Raw genomic sequence first — 26,219 nt, 5'->3', positions numbered from 1 at the left:
TTAAGAAAATATGTCGATTTATATTTGGTCTTTCTGTATAGTGGCCCTATAACTAATTCTTTACTCTCAGTAGGCCTATAGCTTTTCTTTGGTGGGTACTCTAGGTTTCTATTCCTCCCTTATTTGTTGCTGTAACCATTCATGAAATAAAGTTGACTTGATTTGACTTGAATTTGCCTCAGTAAAGCACTTCGAACACTCATCAAAAGTGTTAACGATTCACAACATAATGTCATCACCACATAATATGAATTTCTTGTTACGGTAAAATCGAGAGCTGGAAGGCAATTTATTGACACAGCAATTTTTCTCGCTGCGGCGGCACGTTTATATGGTTGAAGTAGTGGCGCTTTTAAAGAAGCAGGAACGTTCTGGCAATGTGACCAATGACTAAACCCGAGCCATTGTTTTTTGTAAAGAGTGTCCTATTGAGAGAATTGTCGCTAAAGTGTCCAGATAATGTTCGAAAAAATTGTCTAATTCACTTATTCTAGAGTGTGGACACACTGATATTCACGAGGTTCCGCAGAAAGTCAACGTGAATTCTTATCCCCCACGTCATTTCTACACATTTACAAGTGCCGCGCTTTTTTGATGACTTTGTGTATTGATTGTAGTGCTTATTGCGTTGACGTGAGTTTAACGTGAGCCCGAAATCTCAAACACACGGGTGTTTCTGCTTTTCGCCACTATCAGAAAAGCGGCTACCGCGGCCGGCAATCGAACACGTATCCCTTGTGCTCAGCAGCACAACGCCATAGCCACTGAGCCACCGCGGAGGGTAGAAGTTGGAAAGTAAAGGTTATGATTATTTTAGTTTGACACTTAACAGGGTAGATTATGATTAGATGCCTGTAAAGTGAACTTGTGGTTAAATCGGACATAAATTGCATCACTTTGTTCTGCCAATAAGTGAGTTCCTAAGGGAGGGGGCTAATCACGAGAAAGTTAGGTCGCCATGTATCTTGAGAATAAACGCATTCCTTGTTGTTTTTTCCAGGAAATTTCCTCTTGTGGTTATATGATGGGAACATCGGTGCACGCAAGTACGATGTTGCTGGCGTCGGGCAGCTGGTCGCAAATGGCCTCATGGGCAGTCAGGATGTTCCTTGCCACGGCAGCCTGTTGTGCCGCACTGGTCGGATCTCTAATTTGGGTAGCCCGGATGGTCTACCTCAACAAGCGCAAGCAGATACAAGGGCTTCCGCAGTATCGGCAGCATTTCCCATTTCAATTCCAGTGGATTGTCGTAAGGGCTTGCAGGCAGCCTGCGTCCCAGGTCGGATTCAGCCCAAGTGAGTTGTGATATATGGTGGTTGTTTTTATACTTTCCGTTAGAGCCTGTTTTACGAGAAATCTGTGTGCAAATTGTATGCAAATAACTGGGCCAACATTTTTGGCACGTTTAAGCGCGTTATATTGAAATCACCACAAGTCTCAAAATTGGCGGATGCTGTTTAAAATACGAAATGCGGCTTTAGCGCCCTGACGTTAATACTCTAGCGTACCACATGAGAAAGTTTATTAAGAGGTAAGGGTTAAAAAACGATAAACACCCGAACAAACCAGTCAAGGGTGCCTCCTTCCACATTTCGCCCCAGAGAAATATAAATCTATACCAGTGTGGAAATACAGCTGTTGACTGCACATGAACGCAGAACGTTTCGCCCGCTTTTTTATGGTGGTGGGTAGATTTTCTGTTTTCGTGGGCATGGTGAGTTCAAGTAAACGTAAACAGCAAGCAGTTTTCTGCTATAAAACAGGTGTTTCGCCGATGAAGCTGAATAGAGCCTCTGAAAGGGCTATATTTTGTGTTCACGATAATCCTGTTTGCAACTATCAGATGCAGAAATTTTCAGAGGCTCCTAATCAGTTTCTAGTCCCCAGCATATTTTCACTTTTAGTCTAACCTTAAAATTCGAATGTCGTCGTACGGCACTCTACTGGTGCATTTACCTCTCTTCGAGAGCGCCATCGAACGGTACTCCAGACACTGCAAGTGTGAAAGCTCGCACAGATTGCGCACTCACAGCGCAGCACGCACTGTTTGAGATATTTTGTCCAACGATGTCCGCAAGATTTTTCGTTTCATACTCCTCCCAAAACTCACCTAATATGACCAACAGAGAATTTGAGGTACAACTGTCTGGTGTTTGAGCCAGAGGCCAATATCTCCGACTGCTAGGTTGCCTGTAATGGTATCAACGGCGACGTCGCGCTAATCCTTATAGTTTGCATCACTTTAGGACAATTCTAAACAGGCATAAGCAGCGTCACGCATAAGCACTTACCATGGTAGAGACAAGAACGAGACGCACCAGTAATTGCCCCCCCCCCCTCCCGAAGCACGATCTAGCAGGATCCCAGATCTTTTCTTCGGTCCACTTACCCGCAGCGCGCGGTGCTTATTGTGACTGGATTTGCTTTCGGCACCATAGCGATTGCCACTACCATTACCCAAAAGCAATAAGGCACTCTATATCTCCAAGAAGCTGGTACAGTGCTTCCTCAACAGATTTTTTTGGCATCAAATTTCTTCGTGTGAGGATTCCGCATCACCTCTTTAAAGTTGATGGGGAAACGTTTGAGCTTTTCGCGAATTTGTATCTATTTGGTAGCGAAATATACATTTCTCAGCGTTTCAGATAACGTTTCCCAGCTGAGAACCCATTGCGAAGTGCCAACTGTTGCGGTGGATGGGTGGCGTGTCTTCCTCGGAATCGTGAAGCCGGCAGTTTCTTCTCGTCTCGTCTACGAGATTTCACGCAGTTTCTGAAGCATTGCATAGATACAGATATAAGAAATGGCTGGGAAAGTGGTATTACCAGCTTCGCTGTAAATATTGTTCACACGTTTCAGGCAATCTCAGGATTAACAAGTAATAATGCCGGTTGCCTATCCCTACGTCGACAAATATTTCCGTTTTTTTTTGTTGCCGGAATACTGGCCACCACGTTCATTTATTGCTGACATGATTGGAAGAAACGACAGAACAGGCACGTCGGCAAGAAGGTGCGCAGGGAATGCCGCACTCTCTGCTTTGGAGCGCATGTGTTCCAGAAAACAATCCTGGTCACAAGGTATTGACGAGTGTGGTTGCAAACATCACGGAGATGGCCGCACGTTCATCTGAATGTTCACGATGCACCATGAGCTGTTTCTGTTGCCCATGTTTGCGTCGCACATTACTAACTGTTTCATTTTCAAAATACGACAGCGGAGAACGAAATTGAATGCTTCACTTCACACGGGCCCTCTCTCGCTTCCAGTGGTGTTCGCCGCAGTCCAAGGCGTCCATGCAATATTCCAGAGGTTTGGCCGGCACGTAACCATGCGCGGCTTCACACCTGTGATGGTACTTTACAAAGCAGAGTATGTGGAAGTAAGTGTGCATGTGATAATATGTGTTAATACAATTTCATGCAGTATCCTTTGGTCAGAGCACAGCATGGCGTCACTGCGTAATTCTAAAAAGTCGCATGATTTTATGTGCTACGTGAAAATCTCTAATTCCTGCTTCAGGAGGTCCTTTCAAGCAACAAAATTTTGGCGAAAGGCAAAGGATATGAATTGCTCCACAGCTGGCTAGGAACAGGATTGATCACCAGGTACGGCCTTTAATAGGCGAATTTTTGCGTCTGATTTCCACTTTCCTTTGCATGCTCATTGTTCATAACGAATTAAGCACAGCTTCCCGGTTGTTATTCTTGTCCTAATGCAGCTGGAGCTTAGGCCCTCGCAACGTTTGTCAAATGAACTCAAGAAGACGCAGCTCCACTGTGTTGTGGGGAATCTCTGAGGCATGAAATTAGATATATTAGAATTTCACAACAATAGCAGAACAGGTGAGAGCTGTAATTATTTGAATAGGGCACATATTTCGTCCCGCCGAAGATACCAACAGAGAATGTAGCTAGGGGCATCATTGCGCATCCACGTATAAAATAGCAGAGAATGAGCAGAAATCGTACGGCACTTGCGAAACCATCATGGTCTTCGTCGTCGAGAAATTTAGGAGAGAAAGTGAAAGAAAGTGTGAAGACTTGGAAGCGTAATCCAGAATGAAAAATTACGGAGAAAATCTTGTCAAAGCATCCCAGGAGAGTGTGGAACTAGCAATAGAGAAGGTAAACACTCAGTGCTCGATTGAAAGCAGGAACTAAGGTAAATATAGAAGATAAGAAGCCACGTTAGCGTCCAGTGGAAAAGTGGAATTAGATGTAAAAGTAACTAACGCGATATAGTGGTTACATTTGCGGAGAGGAGGAATCTCAGGAAAATCAATATATGCTTGCAAAAACTCGACAGAAACTAAACGTAGACAAGCCGTAACAGTGAAGGCAAGAGTGGTATCTTCTTGAATGTATGTGCCAATAAGGTATTTTGCAGTATTTTGAGTGCTATGGGAGGGCAAGAACACTGGTTACAGAAGGGTGAGAAAAATCAAGCTAGACATGAGAATAAAGTATAAAAGTGCACAACAGAATATACTTGCCGTCCAGATTAACCCGAGCTCAAAATGGTTGGTTTACACTTCAAAAGATACTTCTCTGGAGCAAACATAAAGGGCTGACATACGGGACGGCCACGCAAGTAAAATGAACACAAATGAGGCAGGAATAGCTGGAGGGCGGACACACAAAATAAAACTAGTAAGCCGTTTCAGAAACAAACGAAGATATTGAAAAAGTATAAAACTAATGAAGTCCCTAGCCTGCAGGAGGATATAAATTTGAGAAGCTTGTGAAAATGATCATAAGTACGCAACGTGATCTCCACTGCTACAATATCGCAAGGATTGAGCAAACATTACTCAAAGTTTGAAGAGACAAATGAAGCCGAAGTTTGGTATTGGTAAAGAGAGTTTTGCCCTCAAGGGTGAAGTGCTGTAATAACGAACATCAGTAACTGACATTTATGTGCCATTAACGTTAGCAAAGGAAACAGTACTGGATATAATCGAATATACTGGCCAACTTTATTATCGGTGTTTGGTACTGAAGAGTGCTAAAGAGCGGTAAGACGATGGTAGGATGAGGTTAAAAGTTCGTGGCAAGAAATGAATTGTGTCAGCGTAATGTAAATCCCATTTCAATTCATTAGGAGAGGCTTTCATTCTGCAGTGCACAAAAAAAGCCAATGCTGACGACGACGAGATCGACGACAACGATGACGAGTATAGTAATGTTGATAAAACAATTTCAGTAAATCTGCACTGACGCCTAAGAGCTGCGAACAACACAATTATGACAGCCTGCTAAAGAGTGGTCGAGAAAGGTTCATTCCTAATTTCGCCCGCGGAATAAGACGTTCGCTGCGTGTCAAAGTTGTAGCGTTGTTTGAACTACGAAATGTAGTTTTTACATAATTTGGCTCTCCATCTAGTGCATTGTTTGAAACAACTCAATTTCTAAAAATCTATGGTGTTCAAACAAAAGGCATAACCATTTGAGGACATATCAGAGAGGCCATCCACTAGCAGCTCAAACAAGCGTTTAACACAGAAGAAAGGAAGGAAAGCAAAAAAAAAAAAAAAAAAACAGGTTGTTACAGCGAGAACATCACTTCTTACATGCGCGATAGCTGGGGGCCATCCGGGTAGGGTTTTTCGGCCCGAACGAAAGCAAGGACCGGTATATAGTGGCCGGAAAAGATTGCTTACCGGCGTCTATCGATAAAACTATGGAATTCCTACAAGAGACTGCAGTTTGGTAGCTATGTTGAAAGTTCCTAAAAAAGAAGCAAAAGAAGCAAAAGAATCAAACGTTGTACGGAAACACTCTGCAATCTTTCTCAATTATTAGGCTGGGCTCGTGATGCGTCCGAAGAGCAATTAGACATCAGCTCTTTTTGAGCTGTTCACCTCAAATCATAGATATCGGAATGATGCACAGTAAGAACAACTGCGTTTCTAAGCTCCGTGTTTGCCTTTGGTGTACCACAACCTTCGAACCCAATTTGTGCATATTTGGCGTCGATATGTTTCTTGGAATATTGTGACAGTGCTCGTACATTTCCGTCATCTATTTACGTCTGTTCCTCAGCGTTGGAGACAAGTGGCATACAAGGCGACGTCTCTTTACGCCAGCGTTCCACTTTCGCATTTTCGATGACTTTATAAACACCATCAACGCACAGTCATTCATTCTTTCCAAAAAGCTCGTAGAGCACTCCCGTGACAAACTGAAGTTCGACGTCTTCCCTGTCGTGACCATGTGCACCTTGGATACCATATGCGGTGAGTTATTTATACCAAGTGCGCCGCAATGAGGTACGCTTTTTAGAAATGCCTTTGCAAATATTCTCCACAGTTATTTATTGTAAGTGTGCGCTCGTAGTAAATGTGTCCGAATTTGTTTACAATCGTCTGTCTTTGTTTTTTAAGAAACCATCATGGGAACCACCATCAATGCACAAAGCGACGAAAACCATCCCTACGTGAGCGCTGTCAACAGGTATAAACATTCACTGTTGTATATCTTTGCTTCGAGAATTCACTTGCGACGGACAGCCATTCAAGTCGTCCACTATGAATACTTAAAATCAAGTAAAGTAAAAATGGGAAACCATAAGCAAAGGTTTGCTAAGGAAGCAGAAAAAGGAATGAGTGATAAATCTTTAGTCAGCAGGCATCATGTGCAGATGTTGGAGCACCCTCTCATTGAAATCACCATTAGTCCAGGATACCTAAGCTGCGGCTGGCTGTCTGGTCCCTCGTCAGAGGTCATGCTGGACCCCTGGGTCTGTTACGAACAAGCGAGTGATCCACTGCTGGTGGTTGGGGTTGGATTGAGATTTAGGTCCCGGAATGCAAACTTTCCGCGGTGTTTCGTGAATATTTTTTATCTGAGAACATGACACAACATATTGCTGACTGAATGTGGGAGGAACAAACTTTTAATGAACTGTATGAGTTCCTTTGTGGGAAGCCCCCTCAGTCAAAGAAGCCTTCGCTCTTTGCTCCCCGGCGAGCCCGGCTCACCCGTCATTGCCGGTCTTGAGGCCGTGGGCTGTTGAACTGCTACTCCCACTGCTACAGGGTGGACTTTGGTAGAGTGGTTGGACATGGTGATTGTCGGCACCCCCACACGATATGGGAGAAAGGGTTGGAGGCGGCCAGTGTTGACAAGTCCATGTGAATGTTGTTCGGCAGATGGCCTGGAGTAATGTTCCGTGAGGGTAGGTGCTAGTCTGCAGCTGTCTAAGGGAAACGATGTCTTCTCAAGTCATCTTGGCGTGTGGGAAGGGGGACGCACTTTTTTACAAAGGTCAACGCTCGTAAAAAGGTGGTATAATTTCGGACACAGAACTCGGAAATTTTGGAACTCACCCTATTCCAACTACTCAGCACCAAGCAGCGATTCCAACCTAGAAGCCGCCAAACAATCACCACTTAAAATTATTGCCTGCCTTTGGCCTAGTAAACAAATTCATATGCCCAAACACGTATAATATAGATCATGGCTTGTTCAGTGCACTGCGGTATACTGCATTCTGAAAACAAGTGCGCACTGTTTGCAAGTATCCGATATAGTAAACTTGCAACACGTGCAATTCCGCCGCTTACAATGTGGAGCTCTTCAAGAAAAATATTAACCAAAATGCACTGCTTTCCTGCTCAATATTTGTTGAAGTCTGGGTGTAAATATTTATTCAGCGCTATATTATCCCTTCGTTGTCACAATGATACACAGGGTAGATACAAAATGAACTGTGATGTTATACGCTTTAAATTACAAGAAAGCTACACATGAGTGGCTAATTGTTACCTAATAATCGTACCTCTAACTGCACTGTTTCACTGCCCCATATTGAAGATTGCATCACTTCGTAGTTTTTTTTTCATTTTCGCACTGCCCCACAGCGTTTGAAACGTGAACTCTATACACTCCACCAATCAGCCATATACAGAAAGGAATGGCAGAATGTAATCTTGAGGGCTCTTTTTGTCCAGCATTCTGGTTTCAACATTTGTACGCCATGCTTATCATGAAATGGGAATGACTAAGGCTCCCTCCTGTAGCTGAGTTAGAACAAAAAATTCTACCTAAATTCTAACAGTCGCCTTAGTGAAAACTGAGCTGGCACCGTGAACATAGGATTACCTCGCCCCGCTCTACAATCCTAGTCTTGACTTTGGGTTGCCGCCTCCATAAACATAAACATCAGCCCACGTTAGCCTGCCTCAGGGGCAATCCATAGCGCGGCGATGTCATTTTTTTCGTACCAAGAGGTTATCTTCGGCTATCAGATAGCCCAATGGCTATCCGAGAATCCGGCCTCTGTTGCGTGTTTCTGTATCTTTGAGTGACGGATTCTCCATACAAATAAATACTAATACGAACCACAAATGTACAACATAATTGCGGACGTTCGGGGAGAAGCGTCAAAGGTGTCGTTATGTTTACGAAAGAGAGTAAAGGAGCGTACGGGAAATGAACACCAACGGCAGCATTGCGGAACTCTAAGAAAAATTTAGTATGTGGAGTGCACACACCTGCCTTCTCTTAGTACGGGCTTTCGACGAATTAAACAAGCATTCATTTTTTCCGTACAGCAGTACGGTATTCGCAAAATAGAAACATCGCATAAAGAAAAAGAAATTATTGTCAAATTTGCATGTACATAGAGGCTCTTTCTATGAAAGCACAAAAGATGCGTTCGACGATGTTTCTCCACTGCCGCGGTTTTCGTTATGTCCGTGTTCCGAGCGTCGTGGTATCGGCGGATCTCCAGTCGTTGCATCCATTTTGGCCGCCCGGCGCCGCGACTGATGTCGAGTGTTTCACAGAGCGAACTCCCTTTCCCTGCTTTCAGGAGAGCTAACCTTACGCGGTATCGGGTGCATGGGCGCATGCGCAGTGCTCGACGGTTTACGCGGCAATTTGCACCTTCGTGTTCATTGCGCGCATACTGTACAATCACCAGAGCCCGCGGGGCATGAACTCCCGTTCACGCAAAAAAAGTTGTATAAACACTGCTCCGGACACAATTCCTTCCGTGATAGCCTAATGAAGTTAATGGTGTTCGCAAGAATTGAAAGTGACGCTCCTAAGACATGAAGAAGGAGGGATTTTAGAAATGATATTCGTACTTTTCGAAGACGTGCCTGTAAACTTACGTTTCAAAAACTAGCAAAACAATGACATAGGTTTATTCAGCACAACTTGGAAATACTTGGCAACCAAACGTCGCCAGATGAAGAAAGTACATTCCTAGGTACCTCCATGTGATGACCGCTGTGTTAAAATAATGTACAGGTGCGGTCATAAGTAATTGGAGCAAGGACTTGTAAATATTAAAAAATATTTGTGTTACTAGTTTTATGACAGCCATTACCGGTTTACAGGGAGTTTGTTTCTGTTATAGAGGACCTAAATGAACACCAATTCAGCCAGCCAGTTTCCGGAAGAGGAAATTCCTGTAAATTTACGATGCCGTGTTTCAAGTACTTTTGACGGCACCCGTACAACTGGCGCTCTAAAACCGCTCCAATTTTTATACAAGCACTAAATATCATTGTCCATGGTAATCGTATGCGTAACCAATGCCTACACGTCTTCAGGCTGGCCGAGCTCTTTCTGGAGCGAGCCTTCAGACCTCTCCTGCAATGGAATTTGATATTCCAACTGACTCCAATGGGCCGGGAGTATAACAAGTGCCTCAAAACGCTGCACTCTTTCACACGAAAGGTTTGTATGTCACGATTTTTTTAAAATGAAGTGAACTACATGGTTAATGATGTGTATGTTATCAGTTAACGTTAAATTTACGTCCGACAGGCAGCATAATACCGTCGTACACCAGAAAATATAAACAGATTGCACAAAAAGCAACTAAAGCGTTTGTGAAGACTCCATGAAACTGTAGAAGCAGCAGTAGAGTGTCACCACTCCCTAAATGATCGTAACCCTAAGAGTAAAGGTGCTCCTAATACAGGAACGCATTCGAAAACGTAAAAAAGGGGTCTAGCTCAGCCATATTTTTTATTTTGTATAAATTTTCAAGTAGAAATATTTTGACGTGTTTTCTAAAAAATGAAGGAAGTTCACACTAACGCGTAAGACTTGAAGTTACCGAAGATGTACGGAAGCTCCATGGCCATCAGGAAGGTTTAAGTCCACAATGGTAGCCGATTTGCCTCTTCTTCGCTGCCGCGACGACCTCTACTCCATCATTGTTGCTATAAGTGTGAGCTCATTCCCTTTTTTTGGAAGTGATAATCCCTGAACAACTCCTCGAAGAGACGCACGCTATGACGTGTCTTTCTCGTTCCAAGCAAGGGCTGCCACGACCATGGCGAATGCTGGAGTTCTTTTTTTGTGTTAATCTTGGCCAATCTTCCTGAGTATGCTTGGCTTAACAAACGTGCGTCGGGGACGCTGGGCGGTTGTCGCAAGGCACGGACACACGAGCGGTAGGCATTTTCTTGGCTGTGTTAACTGCCGGACGGTCGCCGCAATCTTGGTCAATCTTGTTCAGTGGGTATTCATGGCTTGACGAACGGGCGCAGGGGACAGAATGCGATTGTCGCGAGGCCCGCACACGATTGCTAGGCATTTTCTTGGGTTTTTTAACTGCCGGGTGGTCGCCCAATGCCCGCGCTCATGTGCGCGCCGTTGTAAATTTCTCAGTATTTTAACTACGGACACGAGAAATTACGATTAGTTATAAACAGCTTCGCTCTTAAAAAACCGGTTGATTACGACCAGTCCACGCAGGCATGTCTTTGATTTCATTACCCAGAAAAGTGCACATGCAACATAACCTAAAAAAATACGAATGCGTTTTCGGCAAACGAAGTAAGAAGTTAGCAGCGGTGGTTGTCCTGTAGTGTTATAGTGTAAGAGGGTTGCAAAATACTAATCGTGAATTATAACTAAAGCACACTCGGAACAACAGTTTTTAGGACACGTGGACAGGTTAGTAAGCATAATGTCCACGAAAAACTGCGTATATAGCGGAGAGGAGTGCGCTTACCATATGTCGCATTCAAGGTCGCCCTCACAGCTTTCTGGAAACAGTTCATTGCAGCAAGACACAAGTGTTCCGAGGATATTTTCAAGCTCTTTGGTAAAGGTATATTTTAAAGTGAAAGTTCAAGTTTCAAGATTTGCCGTTAGTAGTTAAGGTTCCATGAGGAATTCTGTCGTTGGTGCACCTATGCTTGTTCTTCTCGCCCCAATTTAGAACACGCAGAAACGTTCAAGTTCCCCTCATTTCTAAGAGAGAGAGAAGGCGGCATATTTTCACCAAGGATGTAGCGGACAAGTTAAGAGCGCTGGTGTGCGGACGCAGTCAACTTGTTGTCTTTAGCATGGCGTCGCCAGCGCGCAGTAATGCGTTTGAGCAAGTATTGTGCGCGTGTTAGGATTTCACGCGGGACAGCTGTCTCCCGATGCAGGGGAAATATTGAATTTTGCGTCATTTAAGAAGGCTCTCACTATACGGTCGTCCGGCCCTCGTTTGACACTAAGCTCAAAAAACGCACGCAGATACGAAATCGGCGCTCGCCCGGCAGATCACGGCATGTTTGTCTGTGTTTGGCTACTTTTTTAAGATATTTTGGATTGAGGCCAGCAAAGGCGAGTTACAGTTCCGTTGCCTTGGATAAACCTGTATTTATGTGGTAATTATTAGTTTAATCTGTGCTCTTCAAGAGATAACCACAACATTACATATACAACTACGGCTTCAGGTCCTAGCACAACCGTAAAATTACTGTGTAAGTGTGGCACGTTGTCGAGCAATGCCGACTTGAAAACAGACAGGCAATCTTGTTAAAGCTACAAGCAGTAAAGTAAACCAGAAGCCACACAAAACTGCAGTCGTTACAGCGCTGCCGACTCCGGACAAGCGCTCTATTTATTTTACAGGATCAGTATCGAAGGAAGTTACCGTATTCGGGTGGTTCTAACTCGCCCAAGATTGTAAAGCGTAGACAAGTTTACGTAGGAAAATCAGAGAAAAATTACTTCACGTTGATTCTACACAGCAGACCTTAGGATGAGTTCGTGTCCATGGCAATGCTTCTAGCTTCTTTGAAGCCGATGTCGAGTTTGAGACCGATTGTAGCGCGCACACAAATGTGAATACAAATGTTAGCAAGAGAGAGTGTGAGTTAGAATTGTGAAAATGCTGTAAATGTGCCGTCCTTCATAGAAGCGAGAGCAGCTTCAAGGAAATATGAAGGTCCGCATATTGCAGTGGTAATAGCTGAAACGGAATCGAGGTATATAGTAAGGGGAATTCCCCAAGGGACAATTTTGTATACAAATAAAGGTTAAATACTTTTAAATTGAATAATTTACAAATCCAGCGGTGAGGGTGCGTCGTTTTGCCTGATTAGCGACAATCGATTTGCCTGAACCACCCCCACACCCTTTTGAAACCTTGCTGAAAGATGTGAAAACCATGCGCTCAGTAAAGCACGTACATCGTCTAGTATTTTATTGCAATCCGTTAACCTGCACAGTAATCTGCCCTCGAAGTGCCTGTCTAATGCATTCAGGTAAAATTTAACTATAACAATCTGCAAAGTTTACGTTCTCAGCCTATGTGCTTGAATTTGGATGATATATGAAACGTCTTGCTTCGTTGCGCTTTAACTCGAATGTAGGTGATCGCAGAGCGCAAGCAAGCACTGCGCAAGGATATTGACAATGGCCTTATAACGCTTGAGGAAGATGCGTCGACTACTAACGTAGGCCGCAAGACGCCGCGTCCTTTCATGGACATTCTACTCCTCGAACATTTCAAGGGGAACATAACCGAAGACGGCATCCGTGAAGAAGTGGACACCTTCATGTTCGCGGTACGTTCCAAGCACATGAGACTGGTCAAGCAGGCTTCGAGTGTGCCCCATTGTAGCCGTGGGGACATGAAAACTTTGCCCAACAGCGCAGCGGGTAAATCAGTAATCATTTATATCCCTTTAGTGATATGTGGAATTGACTAGAACCTTCCTTCTTTTTCTAGCGTTCTGAACTGCGCATTTGAAGACAAAGACCGCGCAAGTTTAGACACCGTGCTTATCGCTGACCAGTCCTGTCATGGTTTGCATAGCACCGTTTTCTGGCGGCGTATACACACACTAGTGGCCTCAGTCGTTCAAATAGCAAGTCCTTCACATTTGCCCTACTACCAGATTCTTTTTCGGCCAAATTCGTTACAGTGTGTTTTTGAGGTGCCGATTGAAACCCGTGGCTACTTGTGCTTGTCGGCTCCTCCAGTGCTATTACAACGCGTTTCGTATCATTCACTTTGTTGTGGAAACGTTATTCACGAAGTAGATTCAAAGTCTGGTACGCCTGACAATGTATGGGTGATTTCATAATGGTTACTTTAACTCGGATAGCGGTGATAATTGAACAGGACAGGCTCTGTCAGCTAGTTTGGGGATGCCCTGCCAAGATTACAAATTGCATACTCGGCCATCTTCTTTCCTTTACAAGGGCCACGACACGACAGCCACTGGGATCAGCTGGGCGCTCTTCCTGATTGGCCACTACCCCGAGAAACAGCGGCTCATCCACGATGAACTCCACCTCATCTTCGGTGACGACAGGGATCGCTACGTAACCCCCGAGGACCTGAAGCAGATGAAATACTTGGAGTGCGCACTCAAGGTAAGCGAACCCAGTAACGAGCACCGACTACTCAGTTTTCATTGTTTTTTTCTTTCACGAACCCCAACCCAGCGACTACCAGCAGTTACACTCAGGACATCATAAAGTAGGCGTGCTGGTCTAGCGAAAACAGAAAAATTAAAAATTCTGGAGCATCTATTTTAAACATAAATGTACACAGAGAGATGAATAGGGAGGGAGAGACAGAGAGAATGGGAGAAGGAACGATGACGAAACTTGGAAGGTGCTGGGCAAACAGGGGAGAAAACATTGGGGAAGGTAGCGGCCTCAATCCGGGCGAACGCTTTGACAAGAAGCATTGTCTTCATTAGGGCAACAATGGTCATCCCTGGCATACCCTCTATGGGGATAGGACTCTCGCAGAGAAAGTGAGCGAGAGAGAAGCAGAAAGTGAGAGGAGATTATGTTTGAGAGGAGGAGACTACCAAGAAAAAATTATGGTTGATTCCTCTGTCATGAATGGGTAAAGCACGAAAATAAAATGTGCAGCGAAATCTGCAGCCGTGCATGATTTGCGGGTCGGCGGGTGTATTGTAACGGTGCTTTCCGAGCGACGTCCTGCTGGTGGGTCCCTTCGCCAAAGGTGTACTGGGGTTATTTCCGTGACGGATATGACGTGAGTGAAATCTTGAAAACAAAAACTCTTTAGTGTTAACATATAAAAATGGAAAACGAACAACCCTAAGTATAACTTACTCTTTTGATCTAAAGGTTGCTTCCCCGCAAAAACGCCCTGTGAGCACGGGTTCACCCTTTACAGTCCGCTTGCTTCATTGTACTGGCGTCATTTCCGTGGCGGATATGACGTCACTCAAATGTTTGTGTATCCCGGAATAAAACACTTTCGTGTTAAAAACGGCGATGACAAGAAAAATTATCACAGTCGTCAAAAGTGACAGCCGGTGAGAGGGAAGGCAGGGTTGGACGACATTTAAATATAAGGGCTGAGAAAGAGGCGTTCATAATGTGCAAGTTAGCGACGCTAGGCGACCTCATGCGAGACTTTGGGAGCGCGCAACGGGGAGGGTGGTTTCGGGGAATTCGGTTGCATTGCTAAAATTGCCTGCAGACTGCAACTAAAAGCAAAACAAAGATATATCAAACAACAGCACTTGCGCATCAGAGAGGGCGGAAAGAGAAAATATGATGTTATGAGCAACTGCAGCACACCAAGAAACGCGGTGCAAGAAGCTCCAAGGTTTTTTCCTTTTCTCTTTCCTTTTTTTTCAGTGAATAAGCATATAAAAATGAGAAAAATAACACAAGAGGTTGCCTGTTTCGATACAAAACATCTAGGTGAAAACTTAGGACTCGGGCGGGTTATTTTGGGTGGAAGCCAGATGTGACCGCCGTGTAAACGCCTTACTGCTCTGGACGATATGAATGCCGCCAAGATTGCAGGTCGTCGGCTTTAGAAGCAATAATTTCAGCCGGTTTTATGCAGTATATACAGCTTGAAATAATTAAAAACATGGCCTGGGTGGCTAAAATATTGCGCGATTTCCAATGACACCTTATTAAGAGTATCTGCCTGACGTACAATAAGGCGTGACCTTGCCTATATATATATATATATATATATATATATATATATATATATATATAGTAAGGAAATGAGGGGCTCGTTGGGGAAATACCGACGTTGGGGTAAAAAATAGTCTAACCATTCCCCTATGCCTTCTTTGGCGTTCTAGACTGCCGGCATTTCTTTCTGTATATATATAAGGAAGACCTGTCTCAGGTCGAAACGTCAGAAATAAAGTCTCCGAAGAGCGTACTTCTACTTTGTGCGTATTCCTGCAGCAACTAAGGACTCTGCTTCACGACTATATATATATATATATATATATATATATATATATATATATATATATATATATATATATATATATATATATATATATATATATATATATATATATAACATTTGGCAAATAACCAATCCCAGCCCAGTCTAACTTCATAACCGGATTATGGTATCTAGGCTAGGCAGGTATGATGATATCACAATGGAAAGGTCAAGCACGTCTGTCGTGTGACCGTACACACATTCTGTTTTTAGTACCATGGCATGCTGGGCCTGAACTGTGGAGAATAATGTCAAAGCGTACCTGCCAGGATTTGTGTATTAAAGTGGTTTTAGTGGCCTTGCTTTTAGTGGCTACCACATGCTTTCTTTCTAAATCGATTTTTTTAGGCGGTCACGAAGCAACCATCGAATTTTGCACCTAGTCGCCAATAATGAAGAGTTATTATAACATCGTATCTTTTGCTTTATACTTACTCTACAGGATAACATAATTAACAGGAGTGGTCCGGTAATACTGCCAACACTGGACGACCAACATCTCGATAGACCGCCTTCCGAAACGGTAGCTGTGGTGGCTGACCTTGTGGCGTGGTACTTGAACTGAGTGCGCACCACTGCATGATCGGCTGTTCACTATGGCACATTCTCGGTCACTTCTGAGTTTAGATGTAATAGAGGTCCCTCAGTGAAATCTGGTGCTGACACACTGCCCTCAACTACACCCGTAAGATGTCGTCACAGTGGTGGTCCGGGAGGTAACGCGCTGTTCAAAGTAAGGAGAATTACTTGTACGACTATCATGCGTCTGTGATAAAATACAGGCTCATTAAGTTGCAGCTGCTTAATCAGGCGCTGAAGTTTCCAATACTTTATTTGATTAACCATCAGGATTTTTGTATTCAACCTCGCAGAAAATGAAACTTAAGGGCTAACGTTAAGCAGAACTTTGGTGTTAGCTGTCTCTATCGTAGGTCCTTCCTGCAAGATACTGGATGCATTAATGCGTACAACCATCTTTCCTGTATTTAGGAGAGTCAACGCATATATCCTTCAGTGCCTTTTGTTGCGCGGAGCTGCACAGAGCCATTTACCGTAGGTGAGTCCTGCATATTATCCTATTTTAACAGCAGTGCGCTTCAAACTTTAGTTACGGCGTGGAGCGTCACCAGAACGCTCAGCCCAGCTGAGCGCGGGTGAGCGTGTGCCCCATGAGGTGTGCCCGGCGCGGTCCAGGCTTGCGCTTGCGCCCCGTGGGGAGCTAAAAAAATACCAAAAAATACCGGGCCCACGTGAGCTTTCACCTCGTGAGGAGCACCCGGCCTCGGCCAGCTCCACCTTCGAGAACACTCCGCCCTGCGGGCGTGGCGCGACCTCTCGCGTGCTGTTCTGCTTGCGAGTTCACGCGTGTTCAGGCCTGAAGTGGGCAGCACAGACGTTGAGTTCGCGAAGCCGGTTGCTGCGGGTTCTAGCGCGTGCTAGCACGCTCCACTTTGGGAGACACATGAAAGCCGGAGGACAAAACGATTCGGGCCGGCCAGTCATGGAGAACTTTCAGTGGCAAGTTCGTAAATCCATGTGAGGTGCAATGGCCTGGACTCCGAAGAAAGGAGAGAGGCCGCCAGCTCTGCTGTTCCTACAACCTTGCACTGCTAATGTGAGCACCGACATTTTTTTGTACCACACACAAATTGTGGCAAAACGTCGGCAGCTCCTAGCAACACAAAATCCTCCATTGTTTGCATTGGTCAATCGCTAACTGTGCACGTTTATATGGCTGTTTTCTTTTATTGCGAAAGCAGTAGTTCACTCGGTTGGACGAAACTTCGGAGCAGTATATCGTTTCGAACGACAGATTTCACATAGAATGGCTGTATGTGCAAACGGAACAAAAGTAATGTAATCTAGGCGGAAGCAAAATTTGCTAAATTTGCGTCTGAATAGGTATAGAATCATGAGACTGGGGAAAATCAGGCGGTCGCGTTCCCTTAACTCCCAACAGCTTTTTCGCCTCAGCGGAATAAAGGGGAACCTAGCTTATGCGTTCCCGACCTTTTAGAAAGGCATTTTAGGAACGTGCACTGGGACTTGCATCTGCAATTTCAATATGCAGCCACAGTAGTAGCCATTACACGAGCTAAAAAGTCGCTTATGCTGGATGTACTTGTTTCATGTCTAAACGATGTGGGTCGGTGACGGCCTGACGTTCCTTCTGTCGCGAGACTTGCGCTCCTGGAAGGTGAACCGGTACCCGTAGCTTTATGCCCAACCAGTTGGTCGCTGAATGGCACGTGACACGTCGCAAGGCTCACCTTTAGTCTGACCTAGTGTTAAGCGTACTTATAAGGCTTGCAGAGTTTACTCGGAAAGGAAATCAGTGGAAGCAACTCATAAAAGAAAATATTCCAAGGGGAAATAATGGCTGTAATTGTGAAAGAAAGCATGTACAGGCACGTGACACGCCGAGTTTCACACTCCATAAGGCGAACCGGCATAGTGAAACGGGTATTTAAGCATCGTAAAAGCTCCCGATCCTGGCCAATCCATCGAGTCTGTATGTTCAATAACGAAGGAAACGACATCAGTAGCTTCGCACTTGCGCCGCTGCTTCACGCAGTCTATGCATTCACATTACATACATTTCATACCCCGTAGGGGCCCATGACGCGTGGCGCCATATAGGTACGAAGGAGTGAGTTCGCGCAAAAGACGAGGACGAAGAGAAGAGAGGACAAGACGAGCGCAACTGGGTTTTTGCCGCGGGGATCTTTGCCGCGCTGTACATTCATTCATCTTTGAATCACGCCGTCTACCGTGCTAGCCGCTAATTCAAGATGGCGGGCTGCTCTTAAAAACATGTCTGCGCCTGTATCCTCTGCCTACCCGCTCACTGCCTCCCCTTCGCTGCCGAATCTTCTTTCTTTAATTTTCTGACATAATTTCCACGATTGTCCTTGGGCCAATCCTTTCGTTATTCATTTGTGCTGATTTTGTAGTTGGTGAGCTCTATCTTCTACCGCACCTAATTTTCTGGCAGTTTACTTATTATCTTTTTATTCCCGTTTATACTCACCTTTTTCCTGTATTTATTCACTTTTCTTGTTTTAAACCAAATTCCAGTTTTCCTCTTCTCTCAGTTAACGCCCATTTCCTTGCCAATCCCCCTGAATGGGTACGAGCCATTTTTTTTGGAACCAACCAACCAACTTCCAACTTTATTTTGCATGAAATAACAACACGCATATATACCTTCCACCGGTGTTACCCTCTTTCTTATCAGCAGCCGCGCCACACAATTCGGTGTAACAAGAATCACATGCCGAAAACAACAAACAAAACTCGATAAAACAAGGTACCCAAACAGTAGGCACCAGATAACACATACTACTTAGACTGTGTACATGTCTTCCACAATCAACACGTGTCACGCTTGAAATCAAAGATGAACGAATAAAATCCGAGCCAAAGGGGCAAAAAACACTAAGAATGACATGATAACATGATAACACGGGTAGAATAATCGAACTGATGAACAACACTGCTCGCGTTTCCAAGACTTATGAGAAGCTAAAAGGAACCAAACTTCGATACTACACAAGCTTTTTAACATTAACAGGTGTCAAACCTAAAGCCAAGGATGAAACAATAAAAGCATAAAACCAGAGTCAGAAGGCATAAAAACACTAGAAAATAGAATAACAACAGGGGTGGGATGGGAGACTGGAAGTGGTGAGCACCACAGAAAGTGCGTTGCCAACATTTAACAAAAGCCTGAAAATGCCTAAAAAATGCCGAAGATCCTTTAAACGCGACCTCCTAAAAAGTTTAACTCAATGGGTAGGAGGCTTACCGATGGCGTGCTGACGCAATCTTCTCCATAGTCTCTAATTCTGTAGGCTCCAATAATTTCTCTGTCTGTTTGATCTTTAGCTCGTGCAAGGAATTCGGTATCTTGAAGCTTGGGAACGCAGCCGCAGGTTTTACAATGCAGGCTAGCAATTGTATGAAACAGATTTTTTTTCTTATTTATTCGGTCGTTCTACGTTGAAAAAAAAAAGCGTTTCGTCTTATCACGCCCGTTATCTCTTCGTGAAGCAATTATGCTTCATCCCTTTGATCACTTTGCTCTTGAGTTTATTTCCAGCTATATTGTTTTTTTATGTTTCAGTGGTTTTGTACTTTTTACGTTAGTTTCGGCTACTTTTATTCATTATTCTTTGACATTAGCGTGATCTGTATGCGCGGTTTTGGACGGTTTTGGTTTTTAATGGTTCTGTTTTCTTTAGGCCGGTTTCTAGCTAGCTGCACAAAGGCTAGCTGCGGAAAAATGTGTGTATGATTTTATTATCCTTCACTGGACTTTACTTGTCCGTTTCTGTGTGGTTTTTCTGTTATTATTTAACATCGGACGGTTATTTTCGGTTTTGGTTTGGTTTCTGCTTTCATATGTGCTCCAAACAGGCGTAGGTTCTTACGGGATAGGGTTTGTGCATACCTAGCCAGGCTCGCAGGGTTCCCGACATGTCACGGTGCTATATAATGCACCCCAGTACCGGAATTCTTGCGACTATTCGACGTCAGAGCTTTCGCATTCGCAATGTTGTGAGGATTGCTTAGATGTAATTGTTACCATTTGCTTCCAGTCATAGACGATACACTACAGATTTCGCTCTTAGCAGCCGGGTCACCCTAGCTTAGCTGAGGGAAAAAAGAGCAAAGGCACATATATGAACAAGTGAATCTTACATCTTGAATAAGCGCATTTTGCAAGCACGTGCTGAAAGTGTACTCTGAAACGCATTTTTTATCCGGTGTACGTATCAAGTTCTTGCACCGCTAGCACGCAAAAGTTGGAATTTATTTGCGGTTGGTTGGAAGTAGGAAAACAACAAACTAACAGTTCACTGTTGTATTCTTTTCTTCCGAGTGTGTGTTCGCTCGCCTGCGATTAAGGCGCGCAGTAGAAATCCCGCAATTGTATTTGCGTTTGTATTATCAAATCTTTGCACGAAATTATTGTAAGCAAGAAATAGAGGTTCACGTTTTTCTTCAAAATAAAATTTATTGTTACCCTTTATATCTCGTTTGTATGTTCGGAAATCAGCTAGATGTCAAAATGAATAATATTATAACGACAACCTGCGAATACTTGTGTTCTCAAAAAGCAAAGCGAAATTTGCGACATTTTTCTTAGTATCTGGAAGCACTGTTTTCGGTTGGGTTTTATTCAACCAAGCAGTAATTCAATTACTTGTGTTAAGCGAAGTGTGACCAATGAATTTAAACTTTGGTTCATCATTCCTCGTATGCTTCAAGGTGGAGTCACTCTTCCGAAGAATTCTGTGGTAGAGATTGCCACGTACTTCCTACATCGTGACCCAGCGGTATTCCCAAAGCCAGAAGAATTCCATCCCGAACGATTCTTACCGGAGAATTCAAGGGGGCGACACCCCTACGCATACGTGCCCTTTTCCGCCGGACCCCGAAACTGTATCGGTGAGTCCCGCTTTCCGCTTTTACAGCAGCTTACGTGTTTTAGGTATACTGAACATAGCATATGCTTGAAAAGAATCAGGGAACTAAATTTCAGTAATGTTTTTATGTATTTCGAGCACCGAAATAAGTAGCAGTTGAAAAGCATACGAGCCCAAGTTACATAAAATTCTAGACAAAAAGAGACATGTAACCTATTTTAATCAGTGTTGTACGAAATGACGTTCCAAGGAACGGCGTTCCTGGAACTAGTTTTTTTTTTTTTGGAGGAACGGTGGAACGCCACCGTTCCATTAAGGGTCGGTGGAACTGTAACGCTAACTCGTTATGTTTATGAAGGAACGTCAGGAATGGCGTTCCTCCTGCAAACGTTACATCGCTAGGATTTGGCTAGTTTCGATGCCAAGGCTCGGGTACAGAAATTCACACGCCGCTACCGCCTTTCTCTTGCCATGAGCAAGCTGCTTTGCTCGCCTTTCATCGGAACGTGCTTCCTCGAAGGTCAAAGGCAGAAGAATAACCACGCAGCTGGCTGCAGCTTGTGCTTCCTTTCATGCCGGTTGAGCTTACGCGGCGTTCGACGGGTGAATAGCGACCCCGAGAATGCTTTTCACCTTTCACTGTTCGTCTGGGGAGGCCACGAAGCGCGTCTGACCAATAGAATTGTTCCCTGCCGGGGAAAGGTTGACTAAGCGGCGCTGCAGGTCCCATGTGAAACCACTGTATCTGTATATTGTCAAGGGTAACTACCGCAATAGTGCGCGCGAGGCGCGGGTGCGTGTTTGTCGAGGGAGTTGCGCTCGCTGTGGAGTCATTCGAAGGGTCTATCAATTGAAATGGGGCGCCGCAGTGCCTCGGGATGCTGTACTGCTCGAAGTTACAGAGTACGCGCGCAGTTCATCGCGGCGCGGTCTGTCGCCGATCTGCCGGGAATGGGTCGACCGGAGTGCCAAGTCCTTTTGTATTTCACGCGTCGTGTTGACAAAGGACAGAAATTCCGTCACTGTCGGCATAATTTGTTCGCACACCGTATGGATAATACCTGAGATAGGCCGGCCGAAGGTCGACGGCCAGCTTAGGTGGTCGGTTTCAACCTGTGTTATACTTGCGCTCAGATGAATACCTCGGAGTTTGAGTGATAGTGCGAGTGTGGATCCCGTGATTGTTTATTTACAAATCTTCGGGTTTAACAATGTGATGTAACAGTTAGTGTAATGACACGCTCCAATGTTAGAAGTGGAACTGAAACGCGTTCTTTTCGCAACAAAGGAACTTGTAACGGGAACTCGTTTCGAAATTGGGGAGGAGGAACGAGGAACGCGCTTTCCTTCCTGTTTTAGAGGAACGTGTGCAACACTGATTTTAATGAAAGAAGATACAAATTGTAAATCCATACTATATTAGGCGTATTGTAAAATAGTAAAAAATACTGGCAAGCTTGATGAATGCAGTGCTTGCTGAATAATGCTGAATGCAGTGCATGGTGTGTCGGATAAAATAGTGGCGTAATGGACATCAGGAGGAGATATGGATGACCCAGCAAAGGGCAGAATGCTTTACTCATGGTGCAGAGCGCTATGATGATTCCGTTTGACGTGAAATTGGATGGGCACTATTCCTCTATTTTTGAATGAAATAGCCCAGCGTCTTATTCACCCTGCCGCAGCCGTGAACTGGATAAAGAACTGTATTGTAAGTGTGATTTTATATGAAGAAGAGCTCTTTTTTCAAGACAGCTCACCATAAACCCATAAACCCAAGCCTCACCATAAACCAATGTGGTAGCCATGGCCCTGCTTCCTTTTGCTGCTAATTAATACGAATAGGGCAAATAGAGCGGAATCTTTTCTATCGGCCAGTAACCCGATGTTACGGTACGGTTTACCCATCAGAATAGAGTGGGCGAGGTGTTGTTCCTTTCACTTTACTTTCAACTGGATTATGGACACCACGCGTAATACAGCACACAGATTCGGGTGCATACTCTAGCAGCAAAATTCCAGAAATCATAGACTCAAATGCACAAATATACGGACGCCTTATAGCGCATATTTTATCCGCGGGGTACGAACGTAAGCAAATGGCCCGAAATTTAAAAACCAGCACTATGGCATAAACACGCAACGTCTGCTACGATGACACGCTTCTGCGGAACTCCGGGGAGAAGTCACATAGGCAAGTGCTGCCACTTTGTGGTCAGCAGAATGGCGACTCTATGAAATATGTTGACTGCGTTAGGAAGCTTGCAAAGGCTGCCAGCGTGTCCGTAGTTCGGATCGCGCCCGACGGCGCTTCTGGCAGTGCAAGCACTTGCCTGAACTTTTAGTTGCACTCAATGCTTTGTAATTCCGGTATGATGATGTATGCACGTGAAGTTTTTAAATAACACTTGGCTGGGTTTATCGTATAAAAAAGTTCGCCTCGCAGGCAACATCAAAGTGGATCGTTATTCTGAATCTTTTAGCATAGTGTACTGTTTTGCATGCAACATTTACTTACAATCTATCATTTGCATAGGAAGGTGGTACATGAATGTTTTTAAGTTCCTTTACGTAAAGTATTTTACAAACAAAAACAAATCAAAAAGTCTCCAAGGTAGGTACCTCTTTGGCTGTTGGCACGTTATGACGGCCCCTTAAATATCTACCCTTCGAACTAATGCCCAGCAGCTGAATGTTAGTACCTCTGATTCGCACCTTTGTACGGCTTCATTGCACAGGCATAGTACTTATAAAATGTCAACATCAAGTGAGTCCAGCTTTCGTATTGGTAGGCATAGAAAACGAAATTAACCTGAATCTAGCTAAGAAATACGATGAGAAAAACATATCTGATGCGGTGTACCTTGTAGTCAGCTATCAATTACTAGCCGTTCTTCTTACGACTAAACCAGGTATAAAAATTAAGCACCTAATTGCCTTGCAAAGTGTTACGTAAAAAAAATTAGGAGTTGTCTCTCACTCTCCTTAAAGAATACATTTTTATGTTAAATCATTTGCACGCAGGTAACCTCGATCAACGGGCATAATTTATAGTTTTAACCCTGATCTCATGGCGTAATCTTGTGTTTATTTTTGTTTTCTTATCGCATTACAGGCCAGAGATTCGCACTCGCAGAGGAGAAGATTGTGATTGCTAACATACTGCGCCGTTTCAAGATAAAGTCTCTTGACCAGCGGGACCAGGTGGCTGTTGCGGCTGAGCTTGTGCTGAGATCACACAGAGGTCTCAGGATCCAGTTCACACACCGATGATCAGCACCAGAAAAAAAAATAAAATTGTTTACGTGTATTTTTATGTCTGTATGAGCGTTACGTGAGAAACGTGCCGCGAGTTTCCTGAAGTACCAGCAATATATTTTGTCGTATACTTAATAACAGATTATAATATTATCATAAATAAGTTTTCCAGTAGCGTTTTTGCCTGCTGTCGACATCTTGAATGCTTTGCTAAAGTTAAAACGAAAGCCTTAATGACCCCATTCTGCGAAAAACTGTCGTTGCTGTATTTGTTCTCGGGGGAGAACGAATAGCCGCTGCTGGAAAGAGTAAATAAGTAAAAAATGCATGTGTTATAGGATGGGATTTCAACCTGTGTCTCCAACAAGCAGCCCAATGTCACACCTTTTTTTCTTTATTGCCTGGTCATGGCTTCAAAAAAAAAAAAAGGCACACACAAACTTACATCAAGAATGAAAACCACAGCACGTCGTTTGCTTAGGTGTAAAAAGTGTTACAAAGGCCCGAGCTTTGTTACAATGTTCAATACAGGTAACCAGTCATCTGAACAATGTTGCACTTCTGCCATTCTGGAACCCTTCAACACTTCAGGAACACTTCTACAATTTAACGAACGTTTTCCCAGAAGTACTCCCTGCCGGGTCCCGTGGCGACATCGCTCCCTGTCGACTGCAAGTGGACACCTCCAAATGCCGTGCAGGGCCAGCAGCATTACACGACCAAATCAAATCAAAGCCTTTGTTTCCACCTCGGACCGGCAAGGACCAAGTCCTAGCTAGTCTTTTCAGCAAATAAACGTTTATTTCTCTCTCTCTCTCTCTCTCTCTCTTTTTAACAAAGGAGAGTGAAGCCGCAAAAAACTGGGGTTGAAGTAGCTGGACAAGGCGACTGCCCCGGTTTCTGACAGCCGCGTCAACAGTTGTGCACACAATAGGAACAAGGTTACTCCGTATGAAACTGCGTTTTACAGCGAAGCTGTTAGTCTCTGGTTGGTCGGAAAACTCCGTATCGTATACAAACAACCCAGACAGGACCCAGGAGTTCTCGCCCAAGACGCTGAGCACAAGCATTAGGCTGATTAGGCATGCAGCATAAAGTTCAGTATTCGTGTGAAGGAAAAACCACAAACCAAGCATTGAAGCCGCATGTTGGATGATAGTTCGCAGGTGAACAATGCAAACCCCACCCCCCATGTTTTCCGGTAAACATTAGGTTTCCAGATGCTCTGAAAAGGGTAGGAGGGTGACGTCAATCGAGGGCAAACGAATTTGTCAGGCTAGGCGGAACCCAGCAGTTCTCGCCCAAGGAGCCGAGCGCACGCGTCAGGATCCAGCATTTGCCACCAAATAAGTCGATTGCAAGCGACAATCCCGCCGAAAAAAACGAGGAAGATTTCTTAACCCCCGCGATCTGCATGTGTAGTGGTTTAAAACAGCCGTGCTGGACCTCCACTTTTGCAGGGTGGGATGGCGTCCATTTTGTTTTGTTTTTTCTATGGCTAGGAACCTAATGCAGTGGTTGTTTAACGGAAAGTATTTCCTCATTCGCTGTAAAACATGCGAAAAACGCCGTCCCAACAACTTGAAAATACATGTTAAACATAGCGGCGCTGTTTGCACACTAAACAGTCCTCCCCTCACTGCACAAACAGTCTTTTTTCTCCCATCCAAGTTTTCGCCGAGCGAAACATGGCGTTCTGCCGGAAGAAAACCATAAGCCAGCACTGACATGTTTTTACTCGTTTCAGTATATCGTGTCCTTCTCCTGTACAGTACATGTGTCTGTACAGTGGAACAGGTAAAACACTGTCGGAAAGGTCTCTGTACAGCTTTTTTCTGTCCACATTCGCCAAATATTTCATCGACAGTCGCACTCACAAAAACTTTGCCGCACCAACAATATCTCGGTCGTAGTCGTGAGTTCCATAAACAAATACATTACCCGAAACAACAAATAGGGGCAGTGGTCAGCCTAGACGCATTTCAGAGACTGTGCACCACTGTGCTATCTGACCACGTTTTTATGTCGTGA

At 44.3% G+C, this 26,219-nt stretch overlaps 1 protein-coding gene across 1 annotated transcript in view; it reads left to right on the top strand.

Annotated features, from left to right (window-relative positions):
* LOC144153968 (cytochrome P450 4c3-like) overlaps nucleotides 1-24,284 on the top strand; it is a 37,624-nt gene extending 13,340 nt beyond the window's left edge. Inside the window, exons 2-12 of the mRNA XM_077685769.1 lie at nucleotides 1,001-1,295; nucleotides 3,270-3,382; nucleotides 3,523-3,608; nucleotides 6,045-6,238; nucleotides 6,386-6,455; nucleotides 9,566-9,692; nucleotides 12,620-12,814; nucleotides 13,455-13,628; nucleotides 16,489-16,555; nucleotides 20,773-20,952; nucleotides 24,046-24,284. Of these exons, the coding sequence (XP_077541895.1) occupies nucleotides 1,022-1,295; nucleotides 3,270-3,382; nucleotides 3,523-3,608; nucleotides 6,045-6,238; nucleotides 6,386-6,455; nucleotides 9,566-9,692; nucleotides 12,620-12,814; nucleotides 13,455-13,628; nucleotides 16,489-16,555; nucleotides 20,773-20,952; nucleotides 24,046-24,203 (1,638 nt within the window). The 5' untranslated portion in view covers nucleotides 1,001-1,021 and the 3' untranslated portion in view covers nucleotides 24,204-24,284. The remainder of the gene's footprint in view (nucleotides 1-1,000; nucleotides 1,296-3,269; nucleotides 3,383-3,522; nucleotides 3,609-6,044; nucleotides 6,239-6,385; nucleotides 6,456-9,565; nucleotides 9,693-12,619; nucleotides 12,815-13,454; nucleotides 13,629-16,488; nucleotides 16,556-20,772; nucleotides 20,953-24,045) is intronic.
* Nucleotides 24,285-26,219: the final 1,935 nt, after the last annotated feature.

Source organism: Haemaphysalis longicornis, unplaced genomic scaffold, assembly GCF_048455015.1.
Source record: "Haemaphysalis longicornis isolate Haplotype H1 unplaced genomic scaffold, Haemaphysalis longicornis Haplotype H1 scaffold_9, whole genome shotgun sequence".
Classification (NCBI taxonomy): domain Eukaryota; kingdom Metazoa; phylum Arthropoda; class Arachnida; order Ixodida; family Ixodidae; genus Haemaphysalis; species Haemaphysalis longicornis.
Note: the sequence above shows the minus strand (reverse complement) of the source record. Positions and strands in the feature narration are given on the sequence as shown.